Genomic DNA, 22637 nt, shown 5'->3' with positions numbered 1-22637 from the left:
CTGAAGAATCACCTGTTTTACCTGCATCCTGCTTGGTCAGACTCTGAAGTAGCCTATGAGTGTGAGGAAAGACGCACAGCAAACATGCCATTACTTTAAAAACATTTAGATCAGTGGCTGTGACTAGAAGAAGCAACATAGTATGGAGTGATTTTTGTTTCAATAGTTCCACAAAAGCAAAAGTAAATCCAAGAGCAGAAAGTATATGTTATGAATGCAAAACAGAAAAAAATATATCAAAAGTATATATTTTTTATATAATTGGTTATTTGAAACTTATTTTCGTTTGCATTTTGACAAGTTTTTGGTTCCATTGTTTTTGTTTTTTTGGATTTTCCCAGTAAGGTCTTTTGCTTCTGGAATCTCTCTTTGCTTCTGCTTCGTTTTTTGCTTCTGACTTTTGGAACACATTTCACGTGTGGGAGGGTCTTAGATGAAGGCGTTCCTCTGCAATCTCCATTGGTCACTGATTCCGGACTGACACAGAGCTCTGAGACCGCCTCTGGGACCAAGCCACGCCCACCCCACCAGCTTCCCAGCGTTTTCAAACATGGCGGAACGCGGGGTTTCTGTTTCACAGTAGCATGTAAACCTTTGTATAAACTTTAATGATAAAACTCAGTTTACATGCTACTGTGAAACAGAAACCCCGCGTTCCGCCATGTTTGAAAACGCTGGGAAGCTGGTGGGGTGGGCGTGGCTTGGTCCCAGAGCTCTGTGTCAGTCCGGAATCAGTGACCAATGGAGATTGCAGAGGAACGCCTTCATCTAAGACCCTCCCACACGTGAAATGTGTTCCAAATATCAGAAGCAAAAAACGAAGCAGAAGCAAAGAGAGATTCCAGAAGCAAAAGACCTTACTGGGAAAATCCAAAAAAACAAAAACAATGGAACCAAAAACTTGTCAAAATGCAAACGAAAATAAGTTTCAAATAACCAATTATATTTAAAAAAATATACTTTTGATATATTTTTTTCTGTTTTACATTCATAACATATACTTTCTGCTCTTGGATTTACTTTTGCTTTTGTGGAACTATTGAAACAAAAATCACACCATAGTCCTAGGTCACTATTTCGCCATAACACATTCTCTTTGTCACTTTGTGAAAATAATTCAAATTTGTTGTTTCGACCGTGTGGAAACAACGTGGAACCTTCAATATAGATCCGTGTTTCCACACGGACCCGCGTGATGACGTCACTTCGTCTCTCGGCGGAAGGAGGCGTTGGCCCAGCAGCGGCGCTCCCGTCACCGGCCGGCACTCACACACATACACACACACACACACACACACACCTGCAGATACACAACTCATACATTTAGTTTTTCATCAGCCCTGTGAAATGATCAAAAACGGACATCATGCGTCTAGCGAGCCCGGAGGAGAGTTTCCCCACGGAGGACCCCCCGCCCACGGGTCCGAGAAGAGGAAGCGTGTAGTCCGGGTATGGTGCGATGGATGGTACGTCCACCTCCGTAGTTATTATTACTCACATTAAACCGCCTTTACCACCTACACACGGTACTAAACTAGCCAAGGTTGCTGATTTTGACAGCTGGTTTGACAACCGACGTTAACCATCTAGCTCGCTATCTTGTAAAGTCAGAGTGGTTATGGCAGCTAGTAAATGAAAGTCAGTGCAGTTGGACGTGGCCGACTACAGCTACAGTGACTGAACACTGCGATAAGGAGAACATGACAGACACGTTGAAACTTCATCCTGACATGACAAGAACATACCAGTAGAAATCCTTGAGCTTTTTTTTGACACCCCCTATCTTCCATGACACGCACACACTAATTGAAAAGATACTTGTGACAGTTTTCTCTTTTTTAACAACTATATTTGACCATTTATCTAGCTCTTGTTCTATTTTTTCTTCTTATTCATATGTCTCAGTCAGCAGTCACCATACCACTACTACTACCCGTTTCTGAGTCTCTGTGTGGTCCTGCTGCTTTGTTAACTACTGGTCCAGAACAGTTAACCTCAATTTCATACTACTGCAAGTCAGGTTCTTGTCTACATAAGGGTGTGGGACAGGAGCGGCCTGGCGTCTTCCCAATCACCTTTGAGGAAGCCAGCTGCAGCACTAATCCCCAACCCTGTACTGCATATAGCACAGCTGGGACTCAAACCCAAGTTATAGCTGTAGATGCCTTTGCAGTGTTTTAACTGGGGCGTGCATTTCTGAACCTAACCACATTTTAAAACATCACTGGTCGAGGATGTAAGACCTTAAATTTTTTGTTTAAAGTGTATAAACAGAAAGCAAAAGTACAGTTTGCCAACAGCCTGAAAAACATGTTTCTAGTTTAAGTCTAGGTAGAGTGTCAGAGCGGATATCCATCTTGTACATTCCATTTTGACCCCTGTGAGATTTCACACTTGTGACTCTATTAATATCTCACATAGTGAACATGTTGTTTACCAATGAGCAGATGAGGTAACAAGGAGGCATCATGGGAATCGCAGTTCATCATTTTCTTGAGCTGTTGACTTCATATGTTAATTTGCTGTTTAATAAGCGTCACTGCATTTCTCACCTTTGTCTGCCATATGTAGCTGCCACAAAGAGCGTGGGAGACGAATCTAAAACATATCCATCAATATCTTAACTAAAACATATCCATCAATATCTTAACTAAAACATATCCATCAATATCTTAACTAAAACATATCCATCAATATCTTAACTAAAACATATCCATCAATATCTTAACTAAAACATATCCATCAATATCTTAACTAAAACATATCCATCAATATCTTAACTTCCATTCCAGATAGCATGCGCCAAGCTCATTCACACTGGGGGCCTTGTTTCAGTCTTAGTCTCTCTCTCTCTCACTCTCTCTCTCACTCTCACTCTCTCTCAGTTATGACATGGTCCACTACGGCCACTCCAATCAGCTGCGGCAGGCGAAGGCCATGGGGGACCACCTCGTGGTGGGAGTTCACACAGACGGTAAGAAAGTGCCTCGTGGGCTACTGGTCTTCTATATTCACACACTTCAGCAGACGCTGTCACGAGCGACCTCCAGTAGTCTTACAGCTCCGCTGATGCCCTCAGAACATTTCACGCTAGCGCTTTGTTGGTTTTTTTCTCTGCCCACCCTGCTGTTTCTCCTCCTCTTTCTCCTCCTCCAACTCCTTCTTTGTTTTTGCCCCCAGATGAGATAGCGAAGCACAAGGGTCCCCCGGTGTTCACCCAGGAGGAGCGCTACAAGATGGTGAGGGCCATCAAGTGGGTGGATGAGGTGGTGGAGGGAGCGCCGTACGTCACCGCGCTGGAGACTCTGGACACGCACAACTGCGATTTCTGTGTGCACGGAGGTGAGGGTGCCGGGGGCCGAGCTGTGGGGGGCTGTGCTGTGGGGGGGCCCAGCTGTGGGGGGGCCCAGCTGTGGGGGGCCGAGCTGTGGGGGCCGTAGGAGAACTGAGTGTAGCTGTTCTGTGTTTCGTTAGATGACATCACATTAACGGTGGATGGAAAGGACACATATGAAGAGGTGAAGCAAATGGGCCGATACAGGTGAGGGACACACACACATACACGTAAACGCACACACACATACACGTAAACGCACACACACATACACGTAAACGCACACACACATACACGTAAACGCACACACACATACACGTAAACGCACACATACACGTAAACGCACACACACATACACGTAAACGCACACATACACGTAAACGCACACACATACACACATACACGTAAACGCACACACATACACGTAAACGCACACACGCACGCACACACATACACGTAAACGCACACACACACATACACGTAAACGCACACACACACATACACATAAACGCACACACATACACGTAAACGCACACACATACACGTTAATACGCACACACATACACGTTCACACACACACGTAAACACACGCGCACACACATACACGTTAACACACATACGTACACACATAGACATGCGCACATGCACACACACTCATGTACATGCACACACACTTACACACACACTTACAGGATACCCGCGGGTCCTTAAAAAGTCTTAAAATGTCTTAAATTTAGTTTTCCATATTCAAGGCCTAAAAATGTCTTAAAATGTCTGGAATTTTATGAGGGGAGGCATTAAATTATTTTAAATGTGTGCTGTTCAGTTGTTCTGGCGCGATGTGAACTTTGCCGAATCTAGCGCTAATGCAGAAAATAACCGCTCCAGGGTTCTAGTACTAGATTCCTAGCGTTGGAGTATACGGCCTCAACAACGTCAACAATTTTCGTTCGCCGCCATCCCCCGTCAACGATGTGGAACACACCTGCATCCCCAGAAATAGTATTATTTTTTCTTGTGAGAGGTATTAAAAAGGTCTTAAAAGTAATTGAATTTGAATTTTAAAAAGGTGCAGATACCCTGACTTACACACACACATTCACATGCTCACACATGTGCAAGCTACCAGTCTCTGTAACTCAGCATGCCAGATCTAGTTTGCAGTCCCTGACTTGTACACACTTTGAGTCGACTGAACACGCACAAGACACTGAGACAAAAAAGGACGAAGGAAGGAAAGGATGAAGGAAGGAAAGGATGAAGGAAAGAAAGGATGAAGGAAGGAAAGGATGAAGGAACAAACCTCGGGAGGACCAAGATTCCAGAGGGAGCCAATCCCAGTGGCCTAGCTAGTAACCCAATCTGTGTGTGTCTGACGTGTGTGTGTGTGTGTGTGTGTGTGTGTGACCTCCTCCCCCTCAGGGAGTGTAAGCGCACGCAGGGCGTGTCCACCACAGACCTCGTGGGCCGGATGCTGCTGATGACGAAGACTCATCACACCAACATGGTGAGTGAAGAACGCAGTAGACGCGGCTACTCGACGCACGCCGGGGCAACGGGACTCAAACGTAGAAAAGAAGCACACAAATCCTTTATGTGTATTCAGTGATGTGATAACTGATGGCATGAATGATATTTTATCTATTTGTTTATTATGGGCATATTGTAGTGAAGTGGATTGGGTCCCACATTGATGTTGGATTATGAGGTCTGTTGCTTTGTCTCTCACTCTGTTGTTCTTTCAGGATAACTCAGATTATCAGCAGCATGCCGATAACTTTGGGAAGGTTAGTCACAGTAGATTTTTTGTCTATCACAAATTATTCATGTGGTTTAGTTACCCAATGTCACCACTAGAGGTCTCTCTTGACTTGCATGCAGTGTTTGTTTGTTTATTTATTTATTTTTATGATTACCTGCTCCTACTTCAGAATAGACAATAGACGATTCACAAGAGATAATCACTGTTTACAGTCAGTCTTTTAAGCGATTTAGTGTTTTTAATTACAGTCTAAGTGCGTATCTCTGTTGTCTGCCGGTGTTCTTCAGGGTCCTAAAGGCCACAGCCCATGGACAGGTGTGTCGCAGTTCCTACAGACGTCTCAGAAAATCATCCAGTTTGCCTCGGGCAAAGAACCGCAGCCCGGGGACACCATCATATATGTTGCCGGAGCGTTCGACCTCTTCCGTATCCTCCTGTGTGCACATGAGCAAGGCGTAGCAAGGATCTGCTGGAGAATCGGCAGATACTGAATATAAAGCTTTATGTCATACGACTGGGTCAAACAGGACCTCTCCTGATTTATTACTTCATTCGGACTTTTATGTTTGTTTATGACCCATATGGGCGAGATCGTTCGTTTTGAACTGGAGCATTTTGGCACGCTCTCCGGGCAGAAGGATGAGCGGTTCTGTGTGTTTCAGCCTTGACTCCATGATAGACATCGGCCATGTGGACTTCCTGGAGACGGTGTTTAGACAAGCAGAGAGGCCTTACGTAATCGTTGGCCTGCACTTTGACCAGGTGTGTGAGAAACACACCCACACACACTTGCCAATCAGGTCCTCCAACATAACACATCATTCAGCTGGGAGTCTGCAGAGTTGAAGTTTGGCTCGGGTTTTGCCTGTGAACCCTACACACAAACACACACACACTTGTAGATCTCTGTCTCACTGAACAAACAGGATTACCTGTTATTTCTCGAGCTAGGAACCACGTCAAACGAACTCCGAGCAAATGGTCGCCTTGCACAGTCATACTCCAGGTTTCATCGCCTAAACTTCACCAAATGTGACCAAATACTAGCGGAGCTGATGGAGCGTGGTGGGTTTGTGGAGAGTCTCTGGCTCAGTGGGGGTCCAAAGCTTAGCTCGTGCCCCCCTACACGGGGTGCCGGGGTCAGAGTGCGGATCCAGATCCCCGGGATAATGGGCAGATAAAACTCCAGCTGTTTTTACGCCCCTCTCTACACCCAGACGGCTTTGGGCAACTCCTGGCAGCTCGCACGTGTTTCGACTTTAATCTGCCGTAAATAAGTCATAAACAGGACTCTAGATCATTCCTCTCCGACAGTCTGGACCACGTATTTTAGCCGCCGTCGGCGCTTCTCTGGTTCTGATTTAAAAACAAAACGGCCAGCAAAGCAGGCCGGAGCCCTGTCGGAAAGTTTGTGGTGAGGGAGGAACTCCGTGGATGTACTCCACACACTGGTGACGTGGGGCTGTGGGGTCGGGGTGTGTGGGGGTATTACTGATGCATTGACGGTTGTGTGTTGCGGTTGGGGGTCAGGATTGTTGTTTCTTCTTCTTCTGTGGTATTGGCTCTGTTGTGTTTCTGCTGCTCATGCCTTTGGCTGTGTTGTTTTTATCTCATGCGCTGTCGTTGTTTTGTTCCAGGAAGTGAACCGCTATAAAGGGAAGAACTACCCCATCATGAACATCCACGAGAGGACGCTGAGCGTGTTGGCGTGTCGGGTGGGTGGGACGCACGTCGCTTCTCTTGTTTCTTCACGCGTTTACTCATTAAAACAATCGTATCTTTAAAAACATCTGCACTGAATGTTTTGTAGACGGACTGCGAGTTCTCCTTATCAACCGTACACAATCCATTACCAATCAGCCTACCAATCAGCTTTCTTATTCATACATACCTCACTGTCTCCTCCAATCAGCTGTCATCTCTAAAAAGACGTTCTATCTATCATCTTTCACTCATTACTTCTACCAACCAGCTTTCTTGGTCATCCTTGTCTCCAGGAATCAGCTCTGTCCTTCATGCATCTCTCACAGCACCCACCAACTATCTCGGTCAAAAGCTTTCTGTGTTCTCATGTGCCTACTGCCATCATGTGCATACTTGCGACAAAGCACCAGTGTCCAGAGAGAGAGGGGCGGAGGGAGGGAGAGGTGGGGGGGGGGGGGCAACCAGGGTTGTGAAGATGGTTGGACAGAGAACAGAAGAAAACCAGAGTCTGCTTGTTGGCATTTCCTATTGCTCTGCTACAGTTATGGGTTTCCTGTGCCAGCAGCCTCCAGAGTTGCCCTGTTCCCCTGACATCCACGCACAGCATTTGATACAGAATATTACCGCTGCTGTTCTAGAACCCTCCGTCCATTCTGGAATGATTCCTCCAGAACTAGAACGCTGTTCTGGCATTGGTGGACAATTCCGGAATTCTGTGATCTGATGGGGAATTCTTTCTTTCTCGCTGTTTTTATTTTTATTTTTTATTTTATCTCCCTTTCAGTACGTGTCTGAAGTGGTGATTGGTGCTCCTTATGCTGTGGGGAAAGACCTTCTGGACCATTTTAAGGTACATTTAACATCGGTCATAGACAACCCAGTCAAAACCCCTCCAGTTTTAGCTTGTTCCTCTTAAGGGACGATGTACTTTTCACCAGAATGGCACTGTTTGCAGGCAAATACTGTCCCTTTGTGGAGTTTTCCAGGAAGATGCTTCCTGTGCAGTTTAACAAGCAAGCATTAAGGGGAGAAACGTGTGGCGTTGAAGCGGCCAACACACAGCACACGTGAGCGCACATGTGAGCGCACATCTTCACCCACGTGCCGCTTCGTTCTCCACAGGTGGACCTCGTGTGTCACGGAAAGACGGAGGTGTTCCCGGACAAGGACAAAACGGACCCGTACGCTGTGAGTGTGCTGGACGATGCTCCTTCCTCTTGTGCCCAAACCAAAAGTCTTCTCACGTCCTACATCTGCGAGTGAGTAGCGTTGTTGTGGTTTTGAGCTGCTGTCATCGGGTGTTTGCTTCTGGGCTTCCATGAACAGGAGCCAAAGAAGAGAGGAATATTTCGCATGATCGACAGTGGGAACGGCCTCACGACCGACATCATCGTGCAGAGAATCATCGAGAACAGGTGTGTGTGTGTGTGTGTGTGATCCATTCCCCAGCCTGTCTAATAGTTGAACTATCGAGACTATCTCTTCACTGCTCTGTTTTCTTCTCCTCTTCTTTTCTTTCTCCTCCCTCACTTTCTCAGGCTGCAGTTTGAGGCGCGGAACCAGAAGAAGGAGGCGAAGGAGATGGCCGTGATCGAGGCCCTGCGCCGCAGAGAGGACGGAGAGACGAGCCAGCCGGTCGCCCAGTAACGAACAGACAAGAAAAGCAGACAGCGAGAGAAAGGGCTTGGCCACAAACTCCACACTTCTCCTCACTCTGCGTCAGATACGGTGGTCCCTTCAGTGCCTAGCAAATTGTACTTTTAAAGAGACCCAATAACATTTTAACCACTAGGGGATACATGGCGCTGTTGAGCTCAAAGATCCCCCAGTTTGATTGTTTTTATCAACCATCACCAGCAAGCGTCTGTTCATTAGTCCTAAATCACCCTGTCTGAACTCGCATGGAGGTCCGTCTACTTCTGTGCAATGGCACCAGCTCATCGTTGTGTGATGAGGAAATTAGGAATTATTTTATGATACCTGTTAAATGGGTAGATGTAGCCGTTAGTCTCTGTCGGACAGATTTATAAAAATTGTCTTTTTTAACCCCCTTTTTTCCATCCACTATAGTAATCTCATGTAGTGTCATTTCAAGTGGTTTTACTGCCATTCTCAGCTGACCAGCTGATACGTTCTCTCGTGAGAGAAGACCACCTCAGAAGATCCATTTCTTTAGGTCCCTTCTAGCCGCTGTGTTCTGTGGGTACATGCACCTTTTGGGAGATGCCTTCTTCCTTGGTTGTCATCGGTCCTGTGGTAATATTGGGAAAGTGCTAACTAACCATTCTCCGATAAGAAACACTAATGTAGCACCAGAATACCCACCAGCCTCATTACGTTAGCAATTTATTGAACTTGGCAGAAGCTAATAATAAAAAAGAGCTAATGGATGTCAGTTGGTATGACATTGTTAGCTGTGCCAGCTATGCTGAAGATCACTCTTTTTAAAGCTTTCAACTCTGACCTCAGGTGATTCTGAAGTTCCAGGAAGCTGGTTAACGAAAACCTTTTATGCAAACTGTCTAACCACACAAATACACTGGCTCCATTTAAATTAGCAGCCTAAATGTTATTCATCTACACAGATGACGTACCTAGAAGACGTACCTAGAAGCATTGACTTCATCTTTTAACCATAACATTATGACCATGTTAATAAATTTACAGGTAAACCTTTTTTTGTTAATGCAAAGGTTTACAATTGTTAGCTTGAAGGAATTAAGCTACATCTCTTTAGTTTCATAAAGAAAACCACTTCAAAACATGGAGACTTGGAAAAAGGATTTCCTATTGCAGCTTCACGGGAGAAGTGTACGTATGTGCAACAGTCTCTGTTCTCTTGTTCAACAATACACGTCAGATTGAGATGGTCCGTGTCTAATATGATTTCTATAAGAAACCAAGCCAGTCTACAGCAATGAATGTTAACCTTACGAATATGCCATGAAAGGTTTGGCTCTTAGCACAACATCAGTCTTGGATATTACTAGTGTGTGTAGTTCATTTGTTTGAATCAGCCTGGTATGAAGTGTCATTTTAGTCAATGACTAAAATAACTTTTTAATATACAAGAAGCTAATATTTTTAAGACACATTTTGTAGATCTAGTTTTCAAGAGATAAATGCAATCCTTGGCTGTACAAAACTCTGAGATGAATGTTTTTTAATTATTCTGAGTGTGGTAAACCCTTATTTTTTAAGAGTAGTGACCAATTCATTAAGTACTTGTTGAAACAATGCACACTCCCATGTGTCTGTAAATTGCCCATTTATTTAATTTCATCTTATTTTCCCTTATTCAAACTCCACAACCCCTTACTGATCCTATAAATACATTAATAAAATATTGCACTTAAAATTGTGGTTATTCTGATCAATTTTTTTATTGTGTGATTTCTAACTGACTGACCAATTTTCCAATAAATTCAAATAAATAAAACGAACACTGACAATAACAGATCATTCAACATTTAAAAGAAAGTTAATAGAAGTAAAAGGAGGAATTCCTTTCATTACCTGATGCCTGTCCACTGTACACCCTATAGCGCTTAGCTGCGTGTAGTTTTAGCAGAACACACCCTGTCAAAGAATTTCCAGGACACAATTTTTTATGTAGTAAAAAAAAGTCCCAAACCTTACGAAATATTCAGAGAGTAGCATACATTATGCACCTAATTTAACTAGTTTTACCATATCGAATATTTCCTTAAGCCATGTTGTTTAGGCGGTAAAGAAAACGTTTTCATGTAATTAATATTTATCACCTGGGCCAGGTGACCATAGGAAGGCCTCTAATATCAGTAGGAGCAGATGAGATGGTTACTGGTAGCGGAACCCCATGACCTGTCGTTTGTTTCTGTGGGTCTCTAGAAAATATGTTAATGATGTAAATATTTGTGGGTTTGTGGTTTGCTGGAGCTTGCTGACATCTGTCACGGTTTATAATAATAAATTATTTTAACGTAAAATTGTTTTATTTTATAAGATTATTTTATTTTAGATCTCAAGTATACACATTATTCTCGGGATCGCCTGATCTCATTCCTGATCACATTCTTGGGATCTTCTGATCTCATTCCTGATCACATTCTCGGGATCTCCTGATCTAATTCTCGGGATCTCCTAATCACATTCTTGGGATCTCCTGATCTCACTCCTGATCTAATTCTCGGGATCTCCTGATCTCATTCCTGATCACATTCTTGGGATCTTCTGATCTCATTCCTGATCACATTCTTGGGATCTCCTGATCTAATTCTCGGGATCTCCTGATCACATTATTGGGATCTCCTGATCTCATTCCTGATCTAATTCTCGGGATCTCCTGATCTCATTCCTGATCACATTCTCGATATCTCCTGATCTAATTCCTGATCTAATTCTCGGGATCTCCTGATCTCATTCCTGATCACATTCTCTGGAACTCCTGCCGCTCAGGTGACGGGCTCCAGACCAGTGACGTCACTTCCTCCAGAAACCTGAAACTTCAATAGAGATAAATTCCGTGTGTATCGTTTCGCGAAGTCTAAAACACGCTACAAAAAAGTGTTTTGCTCGTCTGTTTGACAACACACCGGGTCACAGCGTCCTGTGTCATTATCTTTGAGGAAACGCCAGCCTGTCTGTCGGATACGGGTTCAGCAACGTAACCGGGAGCAGAATTCAAAACTTTTTTTGCCAGTTCTCAGGAACTTGTGTCGTTTTGTAAACGGAGGTGAGCGAACACTTCAGGTAACGGACCGTGAGACACTCGAGGACATATCGTAAAAGTTTTCTGTTTTTCAGTTTTATCAAACCGTTTTCCAGACAACGTTTTGTGAACGCTGAAACACCGACGAGTTCTTGACGAACCGAGAGGTTTGGAGCAGCGCGAGCGCGATGGTCCTGCTCGACCTTCTCCGCTTCTTCACCATCAGATCGATCAGTGTGTAGGGGCGAGGAAGCATGAACGACATGGGTCTGTGTTTGGGCTCCGAGGTCACGGAGGAGAGCAAGAAGGCAAAGATTCACAGCGTGGGTATAGACCGATACCTTTATGAACATGCGAAGCGAGAGATGAACGTGGTGAAGATTCTTCTGCTTGGTGAGTGGGTTCACTGTACTGTTTACTGTTCAAAATGGTGATTAATAAGGTGTCACTTCACGTTTAGTGGTCGAGAACATGTACGTAGGAGCAACTGATGGGAAGAAGGCCACTGTTTAATGAGGAACATGAACAAACACCTTGTGTGTGTGTGTGTGTGTGTGTGTGTGTGTGTGTGTGTGTGTGTGTGTGTGTGTGTGTGTGTGTTTAGGAGCTGCTGAAAGTGGGAAGAGCACCCTTGTTAAACAGATGAAGATTATTCACAGCCATGGATTCACCCAACAGGAGCTGGTGAGCTTTAAGGTAAGATCCACTGGGCAGGTGAGAAGCTGCTTTTCATCCCTGTGGTTTTAGAGATGGTACATGACGACATCAACGCCAACACACTGAACTCTGTATTGCTTTTGAAAGGGGAACTGTTGTGTTCCGCTTTGTTATATGCTCTGTCTGGAAACAGTCTGGTGTGTGAGGACCGGTCATAGGCTGTGTACTAACTTGTGTGTAATGATGAGACTTCTCTCACAACCGTAAGCTAAAACAAGTGTAAACATCTAAAACATTTGAGTTCCCTGCTATTCACTGTTAAATATTGACTATTGTTTGTGGTGCCCATTGGCCCATAGAGATCAGGACACCTAGGCCTGTGTGCAAAGAACAGTGATCTTTACATATAAAGTGTGTGTGTGTGTGTGTGTGTGTGTGAGAGAGAGAGAGCTGTTGCTCTTACACAGTGAGACTATATTAAGAGATTCCTCTTTCTGCCTGCCTCCTATTAGTGAGATCCCTTTATCTGGGTAGTCTTACTGACCATCACATGCAGTCCTCCAGGGGTATTAGAAATGCAAGTGTGTGTGTGTGTGTGTGTGTGTGTGTGTGTGTGTGTGTGTGTGTGTGTGTGTGTGTGTGTGTGTGTGTGTGTGCTGACTGAAATGTTCCTCTGGATTAATGTGTCTCACTCCCCTGCTGCTCTGGTTCTGTTTGTTACACATGAACCCTGTACACAAACTCTCTGCGCAAAACAGCCACAAACCCAAGTGTACAGTAGACGTTGATGGGCCCCTTTGATGGCTGCTCTGTGGTATTCTGTACTGTACATGTTTTAGTTATTAACTCAAAAGAATAAATTCAAAAATTCTAATGGAAGCGGGAAAATGACGTGTAGCTGCGTGTGAGTGCGTGTGTGTGTGTGTGTGTGCGTGCGTGCACGCGCGCAAGGTGGGCTACACTGTGCAATCTTCTTAACAAGGGCTTAATCATGTTTTTATGCCAGCAGTACACACACTCCTCTCTATTCTGCCTGTTGTAGCAGGCTGTCCTTTGGTAGGTGTGTACTGATATACCAGTGTGCTCCTGTATTGGGTGGGCAGTGGGTATTTTAGGTAACCTTGTTCCATGTCGGACGACAGTTGCTGGATTTATGGCAGGGATTTTCGCAAGCCAGTGGGGGAAAAACATGAGCAGACAGCACTGTTTGCGCGCACGCACACACACACACACACACACACACACACACACACACACACACACACACACACACACACACACACACACACCCCTAGGCCTCTTTTGATGCTGTGATCTAGGTGACCTCACTGACAACATGGAAGGTCTATCTCTTGCAGCCATGCTTTCCTCTTTAACAGAACAGTTAACACGTTTGTGTGTGTGTGTGTGTGTGTGTGTGGCAAAACACTGCACAAAGATTTGTCTTGTTTCTTTATCTACCCCTCTCCCACACCACACTCACTCACGCTCTCTCTCTCTGAGATCTTGACCACTAAGTTTTCAGCGCTTTTGATCTTTTCGACTTTACACATTGAGCCTTTTCATAACCGAGATGAACAGCAGCTTGAGCTCAAGGTTCTCCAAAATTTAATTTGGAGCCTCAAGAGTTTCATCAGACAATACCTGCCATTTGACATGGGGTGTGTGCATACTGAGCCTGGACATTCACACGTGGGATTGGATGTACTCTAGAAGTAAGCCTAAAGTGTCTGGAAACCCCAGGCCCGGTGAGCCCCACTGTGGCGTATTGGGTGGGCACTCTGGTTCGGCTCTAGCGTACTCGCTAGCTTGGACATACTAGTGTTTATACCGCACGCACGTTAATTATTAGCGTCTAACCGAAGCTCGACATTCCTCGTGCCCTTTCAATGCTACTGAAGGTAAATCTGCGGCTTCCTCCCAGTGGTGTTGTGGGAAGACACGCAGTCGCCATGACGGCAACATCCTGTCCAATGTCAGGTGATGTCATCACGGGATCACAGGAGCCATCCAATCATGTTTTCAACTGCACGAGGAGGCACGTTGGGTCACGTTGCTCGAGCCGAACGGAATAGCCGCTCTGGTGAGATGCGAAGTGAGTGTCCGTGCTAATTGTGCCTGTGAGGCTGGCGGTGAGAATTTCTCCTCGTGAATCTGATTCATCAGCACTTGTTAATTAAAATGTTTAAATTGTTGTAAGGAGGTCGTGCGAGGTCACCCACACACACCCACCTCCACACACCCACACACATGTACAGTAAGAACCATAATTACGGCTTGCAGTGTTGTACATAAGGTCGGAGACCAGACGGCAGTCTATAATCAAAGAGACCTCTGTTTGCTTTTAAAGAGTAGCAACTGGTCAGTCAGCTAGCACTGTGGGGTTAAGGAAGGGTGTGGTTGTGTGCGTGTGTGTATGATGAGTGTCTATGCTGTGAGTACGTGTCAAGTAAGATATCGCTTTTTATGTTGGTGTGTATATTTATGGGAAAATGTAACGAAAAACTCCTCAATTTCCATGATTTGTTCTTTTTTTCTAAACTCTCACCACTCAAGTCATGCATTGACATTTATCTCAGTTATATTTATAGATATTCTGTTATGTTTCCTTCCCCTGTCTTTCATTTACTTGATATCTGTGTTTTTATAGCACCTCCCTCTTTTTATCAGTGAGTGATGGGCTGATAAGCGTCAGTATTGCGGATTAGCAAGGATCCATCATCAGGTTATAGATGCACTTTGCTTCCAGCATGTTGACATTCTTGAACTTTTAGGAATAATCTGTACTTTTAAGAATTCTCAAGAGCCAATTGAGAATTCCAGAAATGCAGCCAGAAGGTTGTCAACACACCGTGTCCTGCAGATACCGTGTCAGGGTTCAGATTACACATCAGCCGGCACCGTGGAACTCTGACGCTCGCAGAAATGGAGAGGAGTGTGCGAATGAGAGGGGGACTGCGAGAAAAGCAGAGAGCGCACTCTGGAGTGCTTCTCACTCTCCAGCAGGTTGACTAGACGCCCGCACACTTAAGTATTTGTATTTGTATGCATGATTCTTGCCTCAGGGTAATTCTTTAACACCCACATTTTCATCAGGCTTATGATGGGACAGCCACAGCCGGTGTTATGTCTGTGGTTTTTGTTCCTTTATTCGGTTGTTTATTAACATGCAATCAGGTTATGTGACCTGTATGTTTAATGTGTTATTAAGGTGTTATGGTGTTACGAAGGTGTTATGATGTTTTTACGCTTGCTGCTGAAATTGAGAGCCACATGATTTTTACAAAAGATGATGTAAAATAAATGGCTTCATCGCACTCGTAGAGTCAGAATTGGGAGTTCTTCAGGAAAGTACAGATCCTTGTACGAGCTGAGAGAGCGAGTACTAAATTAAGAGTCAATCAATAAAAATGTATTTATATAGTGATTTGTACAACAGTTGTTGTCACAAAGCAGCTTTACAAGTGTCTGTGTCCAAGCCCCCAGTGAGTAAGCCAAGGGCGACAGTGGCAAGGAAAAACTCCCTAAGAGCATGAGGAAGAAACCTTGAGAGGAACTCAGGGGGGAAACCCACCCTCCTCTGGCCGACGCCGGTCACCATAACAATTAGAGAGATACATAAATAAAGAAAAGGTAGGAATGGTAAATAATTCTCATTTTTGTGTATTTATGTATGTGGTCTCTATGTAAATCTTATTCAGTACTAAACTTTTTCATGGTTGATTATAGTAGTCCAGGGCTGTGGAGATACAGCCATAGCAGGGGAGAATTTTGAGTGGTGAGAGGGGCCAGGGCAGTGGGTTGATCCTTCATCATAGCTGGTTAGGCAGGAGGCGGCTGACCCAGGAATGATCTCGGGAAAGGCTCGTCTCTCCTCGTCTCAGTATTTCTCAGGTAGGCGGGCAGCCATTTGGAAAAAGAAAAGAGGGAAATTGGCTCTGTATGGGATCATATGCGGGACAGAGGAAATTTAAACATTTCTTTAGTGTGGCAACAACTCCGGCATTAAATGATTACAGCCTAGCTAAAAGGGCAGAACCAGAAGGGAACATGGACGTGGGAGCATCCTGAGACGCTGGCATCCGTCAACAAACTTGAGTGACCACGAGCAGTGACAGGATGACTGTGTAACTGATGTACCGGTACTATATAAACCAGTATAAAAACCAACAGGACTGAATAAAGCCACTAAGTCATTAGAAGATTCCTTAGTTGTGTGTTAATAAACGCGAGCTCCGTCCCCAAAAAGCCCTCGTCTCATATCTCCTGTCCAGTGGACAGACGGCAGGGCGGGTAAGGACAGGGAGGCGTTAGTTTTGGGCCGGGCTGAGCCGGGAGGAGGGCGAAGCATTTGTCGAATGCACAGATCTTGCTGGTTGAGGCCATCAAACCTGCACGCGTCGCTGCTAGAGGGAAGGTTTTTATTTTTAGGGGCGCAGATTAAGTGATGTGCCTTTTGAGATCAAGTAATAAATTAGAAGGAGATCTAAATAACAGCAATATATTAGTTATGAATACTCTGTTGTAGTTTTACCAACATACATTATCTTTTCAAGGATTTACAAGCACATAAAGGCATTTTTGAGACGAACGACATTTCCCCAGTGTAACGTTGGAGAGGGAGAGGCAGAGATTTGAGATGAGAGCAACTGTATTGCTGTATTTATTAGCTATTGGAGCTAAAGTGCTGGCAGAAAACCAAACCATGTATACACGACACTCCACGAAGGCAAAAACAAGAACTGACAAAGACCAAGACCTGCACTTACAGAAACGATAACAAGAAGATGAGAAACAGGTGCAACACATAAAACATACACACACTACTCCGCAAACACGGAAGCAAACACCTACAAGAACATGGATGAACAAATCTGCACACATGGACACGCCCCGAGGGAGGAGTCAGGGGCTGTAATGTGACACCCAGCTGATCTGACATCAGCTTGTGTCACTTCAAGACCTATGTGCATCATATGTCTCTCAATAAGACAACTTTGTCTGATATCAGCTTTTCCTTGAATTTGCAATTATGCGCATCTACATTCGAAGTCTAGATCCAGGATCAGCACACTTAAAGTTCAATACAACCCAGACGTTCGAATCAAGGTCCACTGCTTGAAGAATGCTTGCTTCTTTATATTAGGTTTAGGGGTGAAAGGTCAGCGGTGAGAGGGCAGCCCGGAGTTAATCTTTCCCTCATGGTGCCATCTGGATGTGTTTTACACCACACGCTTCAAACTGCGAGCGAGCTTGTTCCATAGCGGTCTTCTACCTGACATACAGTGTAGCACATTGTGCTTGTTGTCTGTGGGAGACACAGTCCACATGTCTCAGAAGGGAGACACAGTCCACATCTCGTCAGGTTCAGTGGTTTCTGGGGATTTATGGGTATTCTTGTCTACCCTTTGATGTTCCCTCCCTACTAAACAGAGGAAGACCTTCTGGTGTTTTTTCTCTAAGTGACGGCGTCTCAACCACCTGTGTGTTTCCAATTAGATACGTCCCTCCGTTCGTCGGGGGCTGGGCGAACGCAGCCCGCCACGCACTGTGACATCGTAATTAGAACCCGTCGCTCGGTTTGACACGGTAATTGGTATGCGTGACGAATCGACAGTCTCCTTCGGGGGGCGGAGCGTGTGGAGTCGGCCGACGGCCCTGTGGGGACGCCGGTATCGGCCTTCCACAGCAGCGCGCTCACCCAGTAAACAGCAGATAATGAGACTCGGGCTCGATGGAGCTGAGATGACGGCGAAGTTGATGTCTTATCTCTTCCCTGCACACACACACACACACACACACACACACACACACACACACACACACACCTGTTTGATATGAGGTGTTTTCTCAGTTTAACTTTGCACTCTCTCTCACTCCCACCCACACACACATGCGATGTGTGCGTATACATACACACACACACACACACACGCACGTACTGCATGCTAATTCACTGGGACTGCTATCTTCAGTGGTGCGTGCCCAGGTGCTGTAATGTGGAGTTATTGCTGTATGACAGCTAGAAGCTCTCAACGCCAGTAGACCCTGAGTGTGGGGATCAAACGGGGAGGCGTTCTTATCTCTCAGTCTTCCCATTATTACGTTAGAATTGCTCTGACTGACGTGACTGTTTAGATGCTGGATTAAACATTTGGCTACGAGGGAACAGAGGACTTGAAAGTTTATAAGATACTGGAAAGAAACTTGTATGAGCGACCTGAGCAGAGGAGGGGTGGTGTGGTGCTGTCTTCCTTCCCTCTCTCCTCCCCTACTCCTCCTCTCTCCTCCCCTACACCCTCTCTCTATCTCTACTCCTCCTCTCTCCTCCCCTACACCCTCTCTCTATCTCTACTCCTCCTCTCTCCTCCCCTACCCCTCCTCTCTCCTCCCCTACACCCTCTCTCTATCTCTACTCCTCCTCTCTCCTCCCCTACTCCTCCTCTCTCCTCCCCTACACCCTCTCTCTATCTCTACTCCTCCTCTCTCCTCCCCTACTCCTCCTCTCTCCTCCCCTACACCCTCTCTCTTCCTCTACTCCTCCTCTCTCCTCCCCTACTCCTCCTCTCTCCTCCCCTACACCCTCTCTCCTCCCCTACTCCTCCTCTCTCCTCCCCTACACCCTCTCTCCTCCCCTACTCCTCCTCTCTCCTCCCCTACTCCTCCTCTCTCCTCCCCTACACCCTCTCTCCTCCCCTACTCCTCCTCTCTCCTCCCCTACACCCTCTCTCCTCCCCTACACCCTCTCTCCTCCCCTACACCCTCTCTCTTCCTCTACTCCTCCTCTCTCCTCTCCTACTCCTCCTCTCTCCTCCCCTACACCCTCTCTCTTCCTCTACTCCTCCTCTCTCCTCCCCTACACCCTCTCTCTATCTCTACTCCTCCTCTCTCCTCCCCTACCCCTCCTCTCTCCTCCCCTACACCCTCTCTCTATCTCTACTCCTCCTCTCTCCCTCCCCTACTCCTCCTCTCTCCTCCCCTACACCCTCTCTCCTCCCCTACACCCTCTCTCCTCCCCTACTCCTCCTCTCTCCTCCCCTACACCCTCTCTCCTCCCTAGCTACTCCTCCTCTCTCCTCCCCTACACCCTCTCTCCTCCCCTACACCCTCTCTCCTCCCCTACTCCTCCTCTCTCCTCCCCTAGACCCTCTCTCTTCCTCTACTCCTCCTCTCTCCTCCCCTACTCCTCCTCTCTCCTCCCCTACACCCTCTCTCCTCCCCTACACCCTCTCTCCTCCCCTACTCCTCCTCTCTCCTCCCCTACACCCTCTCTCCTCCCCTACTCCTCCTCTCTCCTCCCCTACACCCTCTCTCTTCCTCTACTCCTCCTCTCTCCTCCCCTACTCCTCCTCTCTCCTCCCCTACACCCTCTCTCCTCCCCTACACCCTCTCTCCTCCCCTACTCCTCCTCTCTCCTCCCCTACACCCTCTCTCTTCCTCTACTCCTCCTCTCTCCTCCCCTACTCCTCCTCTCTCCTCCCCTACACCCTCTCTCTTCCTCTACTCCTCCTCTCTCCTCCCCTACACCCTCTCTCTTCCTCTACTCCTCCTCTCTCCTCCCCTACACCCTCTCTCTTCCTCTACTCCTCCTCTCTCCTCCCCTACTCCTCCTCTCTCCTCCCCTACACCCTCTCTCCTCCCCTACTCCTCCTCTCTCCTCCCCTACACCCTCTCTCTTCCTCTACTCCTCTCTCCTCCCCTACTCCTCCTCTCTCCTCCCCTACTCCCTCTCTCTCCTCCCCTACTCCTCCTCTACCCCCCTTTCTCTCCTCTCCTACTCCTCCTCTCTCCTCTCCTACTCCTCCTCTCTCCTTCCCTACTCCTCCTCTCTCCTCTCCTACTCCTCCTCTCCTCCCCTACACCCTCTCTCTTCCTTTACTCCTACTCCTCCTCTCTCCTCCCCTACACCCTCTCTCTTCCTCTACTCCTACTCCTCCTCTCTCCTCCCCTACACCCTCTCTCTTCCTCTACTCCTACTCCTCCTCTCTCCTCCCCTACACCCTCTCTCTTCCTCTACTCCTACTCCTCCTCTCTCCTCCCTACACCCTCTCTCTTCCTCCACTCCTACTCCTCCTCTCTCCTCCCCTACACCCTCTCTCTTCCTCTACTCCTACTCCTCCTCTCTCCTCCCCTACTCCTACTTTCTCTCTCTCCTCTTCTACTCCCCTTCTCTCCCCCCTTACTCCCTCTCTCTCTTCTTCTACTCCTACTCTTTCCTCCCCTACTCCCTCTCTCTTCCTCTAGTCCTACTCCTCCTCTCTCCCCTCTTCTCCTCCTTTCTCCTCCCCTACTCCCCTTCTCTCCTCCCCTACTCCCTCTCTCTTCCTCTAGTCCTACTCCTCCCTTCTCCTCCCCTACTCCTCCTCTCTCATCCCCACTCCCCCCTCCCCTCTCCTACTCCTTCTCTCCTCCCATACTCCCTCATGTAGTCTCCCTCTCTCTCTCTATCTCTACCCCCCCCCCCCCCCCCCCCACACACACACACACACACACACACACAGGCTGCGTGTCTTCATGTACTAATGTCTTGGTCTGTTTGCAGCCGGCGGTGCTGGACAATCTGCTGACGTCTATGAAGTTTGTGCTGTATGGAATGGGCATTCTGAGAATCAACCTGGCCACCAACAAGAACAAGGTCTTGCTCTCAGCCTTCTCTCTCTCTCTCTCTCTCTCTCTCTCTCTCTCTCCTCTCTCTCTCTCTCTCTCTCTCTCTCTCTCTCTCTCTCTCTCTCTCTCTCTCTCTCTCTCTCTCTGTGTCTCTCTCCCTCTCTCTCTGCTCTCTTTCTCTGTTTCCATCACACACCTATGCTCCTGATGTGACACGTGCACTCTGTAATGTGGGCCTGTCTCTGTCCTATGTCAGTGACCAGGCTCCAAGATGTCACACACACCACCACCCTACTGTCCTGTGTGATTCATCACTGTCTAATGAATGCTGACTGAAGTTACAAATCAGGGCTGTGTTTTCTCTCTTCCACCCCACAGTGCTCAAAACATACGCTAGGTGGAAGTGGCTCTTTGGAATGTCTGGTCCTCTGCCTTAAACACACACCAAAGTCCCTGTGTAGATCCTCCAATGTTTATTCAGCCCTGGCTGATTAGACTGTTCGTTCACTTCTGGAACATTCCAGAACGCTCTCAGAACCCCAGAACCGCCACCACATTCCTCAGACGTCCCCCACGTTCTCCTCTTTTCTCGAGCCAAAGACACGAAGACAGCTACAGTGTGCGGTGTGGTAGCGTAGCAGTCTGGCGTGCATTGTTTTAACCACGATCACAAGTGCATGGTGTAATTAGTGGTGATTAACGGTGCCCCGAGCAGCTAATTGTCGTGTCACGGTTAATGGCCTTACATTTGGCTAGGGGTGTCATACACTCGTTTTTCTGGCCTCTTTTCATCCTGTCACACTTTCTTTAACTTCGTCTTTCTTTCTTTGTGGGCGTCGCTCTTTTGGGTGTGTTTTGAGATTCTTATTTTTTATTGTGTTGAGTTGATTAAGGATGAGTAATAGTTTTTGTTTACTGTTTGTGTGTGTGTGTGTGTGTGTGTGTGTGTGTAGGTCCACGCTCACACTGTGCTCTCCTGTGGGCGGTGCTTTGATGAGGAGCAGGTGTTATTCCCCTTCATTGCCACGCCCTCTCCTGTCTGTGGGCGGATCAAGGGGTGCGGTCTGCAGCCACGCGCGGATATGAATACGAACTCAACGACTCAGCGCTCTAGTGAGTGAAACCCACACACCGCACATTTAGTAGCTTGTTCAAGCACTGACGACCCATAAGAGCAGGAAATAATCGGACTGCCTCAGTCATGATTGAACGATTGGTTGAGGTTCTGCCCAACCCGTGGGCTTGTGCGGTTCTAACCGGACCACAGCCTGAGAGGTTCAAACTGCTCCGAATTGATAGCTTGATAATGTAGAGCTGTGAGGAGACGCATTCTGATGGAGAGTTTAATTCGAGGCCCTACGTCTTTTGCATATCGCGTGCATATGTTTAACAGGCCCCGATCACAGTTGAAAAGGTCCGAGACCTTTCGGTGGACTTTAATTGATGACTTGACCTTGGTGGTGACCTCAAAGCATCTCGTGCGTGCTGCGGGCTCCCACAGGGTTTCACGGACTCTCCCAGCGTCTTGTGTGTGGTGAAGGCTGCTACTACACCCAATGTGTTCTGTACAAGAAACACGTTTTTGTTCACAACTCCAACTCTATGCAAACGTGTATGAATAGAAGACAGCAGTTTAAAGGGTGTGTGTGTGTGTGTGTGTGTGTGTGTGTGTGTGTGTGTGTGTGTGTGTGTGTGGTGTGTGTGTGTGTGTGTGTGTGTGTGTTGTGTGTGTGTGTGTGCTTAACCAGGGAGCTTAGATGTGTGCTTTTTGTCAAGGAGGCGTTAGTGACACTTGTGTGTGTCTTAAAATTATTGTGTCAGTTACGGTATGAGCTACTGTACCTTCGGCTGGCTAGATACTGATATTTTCTGATACTGATATT

The 22637-nt window shown here is 46.7% G+C and overlaps 2 protein-coding genes across 3 annotated transcripts in view; both read left to right on the top strand.

Moving 5' to 3' along the window:
* Positions 1–1199: 1199 nt before the first annotated feature.
* On the top strand, positions 1200–10158 carry pcyt2 (phosphate cytidylyltransferase 2, ethanolamine). Of its 2 annotated transcripts, XM_076985114.1 has the most exons (13): positions 1201–1466; positions 2886–2974; positions 3181–3342; positions 3475–3541; positions 4757–4841; positions 5080–5121; positions 5384–5522; positions 5776–5858; positions 6734–6811; positions 7585–7650; positions 7923–7988; positions 8127–8215; positions 8339–10158. In XM_076985114.1, exons 1-13 carry the CDS (start codon positions 1348–1350, stop codon positions 8445–8447), a joined length of 1194 nt encoding a protein of 397 aa, XP_076841229.1. In that variant the 5' UTR covers positions 1201–1347; the 3' UTR covers positions 8448–10158. The 2 variants fall into 2 exon arrangements, with proteins under 2 accessions (XP_076841230.1, XP_076841229.1); XM_076985115.1 differs by lacking the exon at positions 6734–6811 and having other exon boundaries at positions 1200–1466.
* Positions 10159–11165: 1007 nt separating this feature from the next.
* The window catches only part of gnav1 (guanine nucleotide binding protein (G protein) alpha v1), a 29075-nt gene continuing 17603 nt past the window's right edge, over positions 11166–22637 (top strand). The window contains 6 exon segments of the mRNA XM_076985107.1: positions 11166–11531; positions 11607–11883; positions 12095–12186; positions 20690–20782; positions 21708–21774; positions 21777–21867. Coding sequence (XP_076841222.1) covers positions 11745–11883; positions 12095–12186; positions 20690–20782; positions 21708–21774; positions 21777–21867 — 482 coding nt within the window. The 5' untranslated portion in view covers positions 11166–11531; positions 11607–11744.

This window comes from Brachyhypopomus gauderio, unplaced genomic scaffold (genome assembly GCF_052324685.1).
Source record: "Brachyhypopomus gauderio isolate BG-103 unplaced genomic scaffold, BGAUD_0.2 sc37, whole genome shotgun sequence".
Taxonomy (NCBI): Eukaryota; Metazoa; Chordata; class Actinopteri; order Gymnotiformes; family Hypopomidae; genus Brachyhypopomus; species Brachyhypopomus gauderio.
This window is presented reverse-complemented; position numbering and strand designations above follow the sequence as displayed.

Bases quoted from the DNA above. Each gene is read 5' to 3' on its own strand.
- pcyt2 (XM_076985114.1), top strand. From the start codon at position 1,348: ATGATCAAAAACGGACATCATGCGTCTAGCGAGCCCGGAGGAGAGTTT. The intron at 3,542-4,756 runs GTGAGGGACACA...CCTCCCCCTCAG, and splicing joins AAGCAAATGGGCCGATACAG to GGAGTGTAAGCGCACGCAGG. The intron at 5,859-6,733 runs GTGTGTGAGAAA...GTTTTGTTCCAG, and splicing joins TTGGCCTGCACTTTGACCAG to GAAGTGAACCGCTATAAAGG.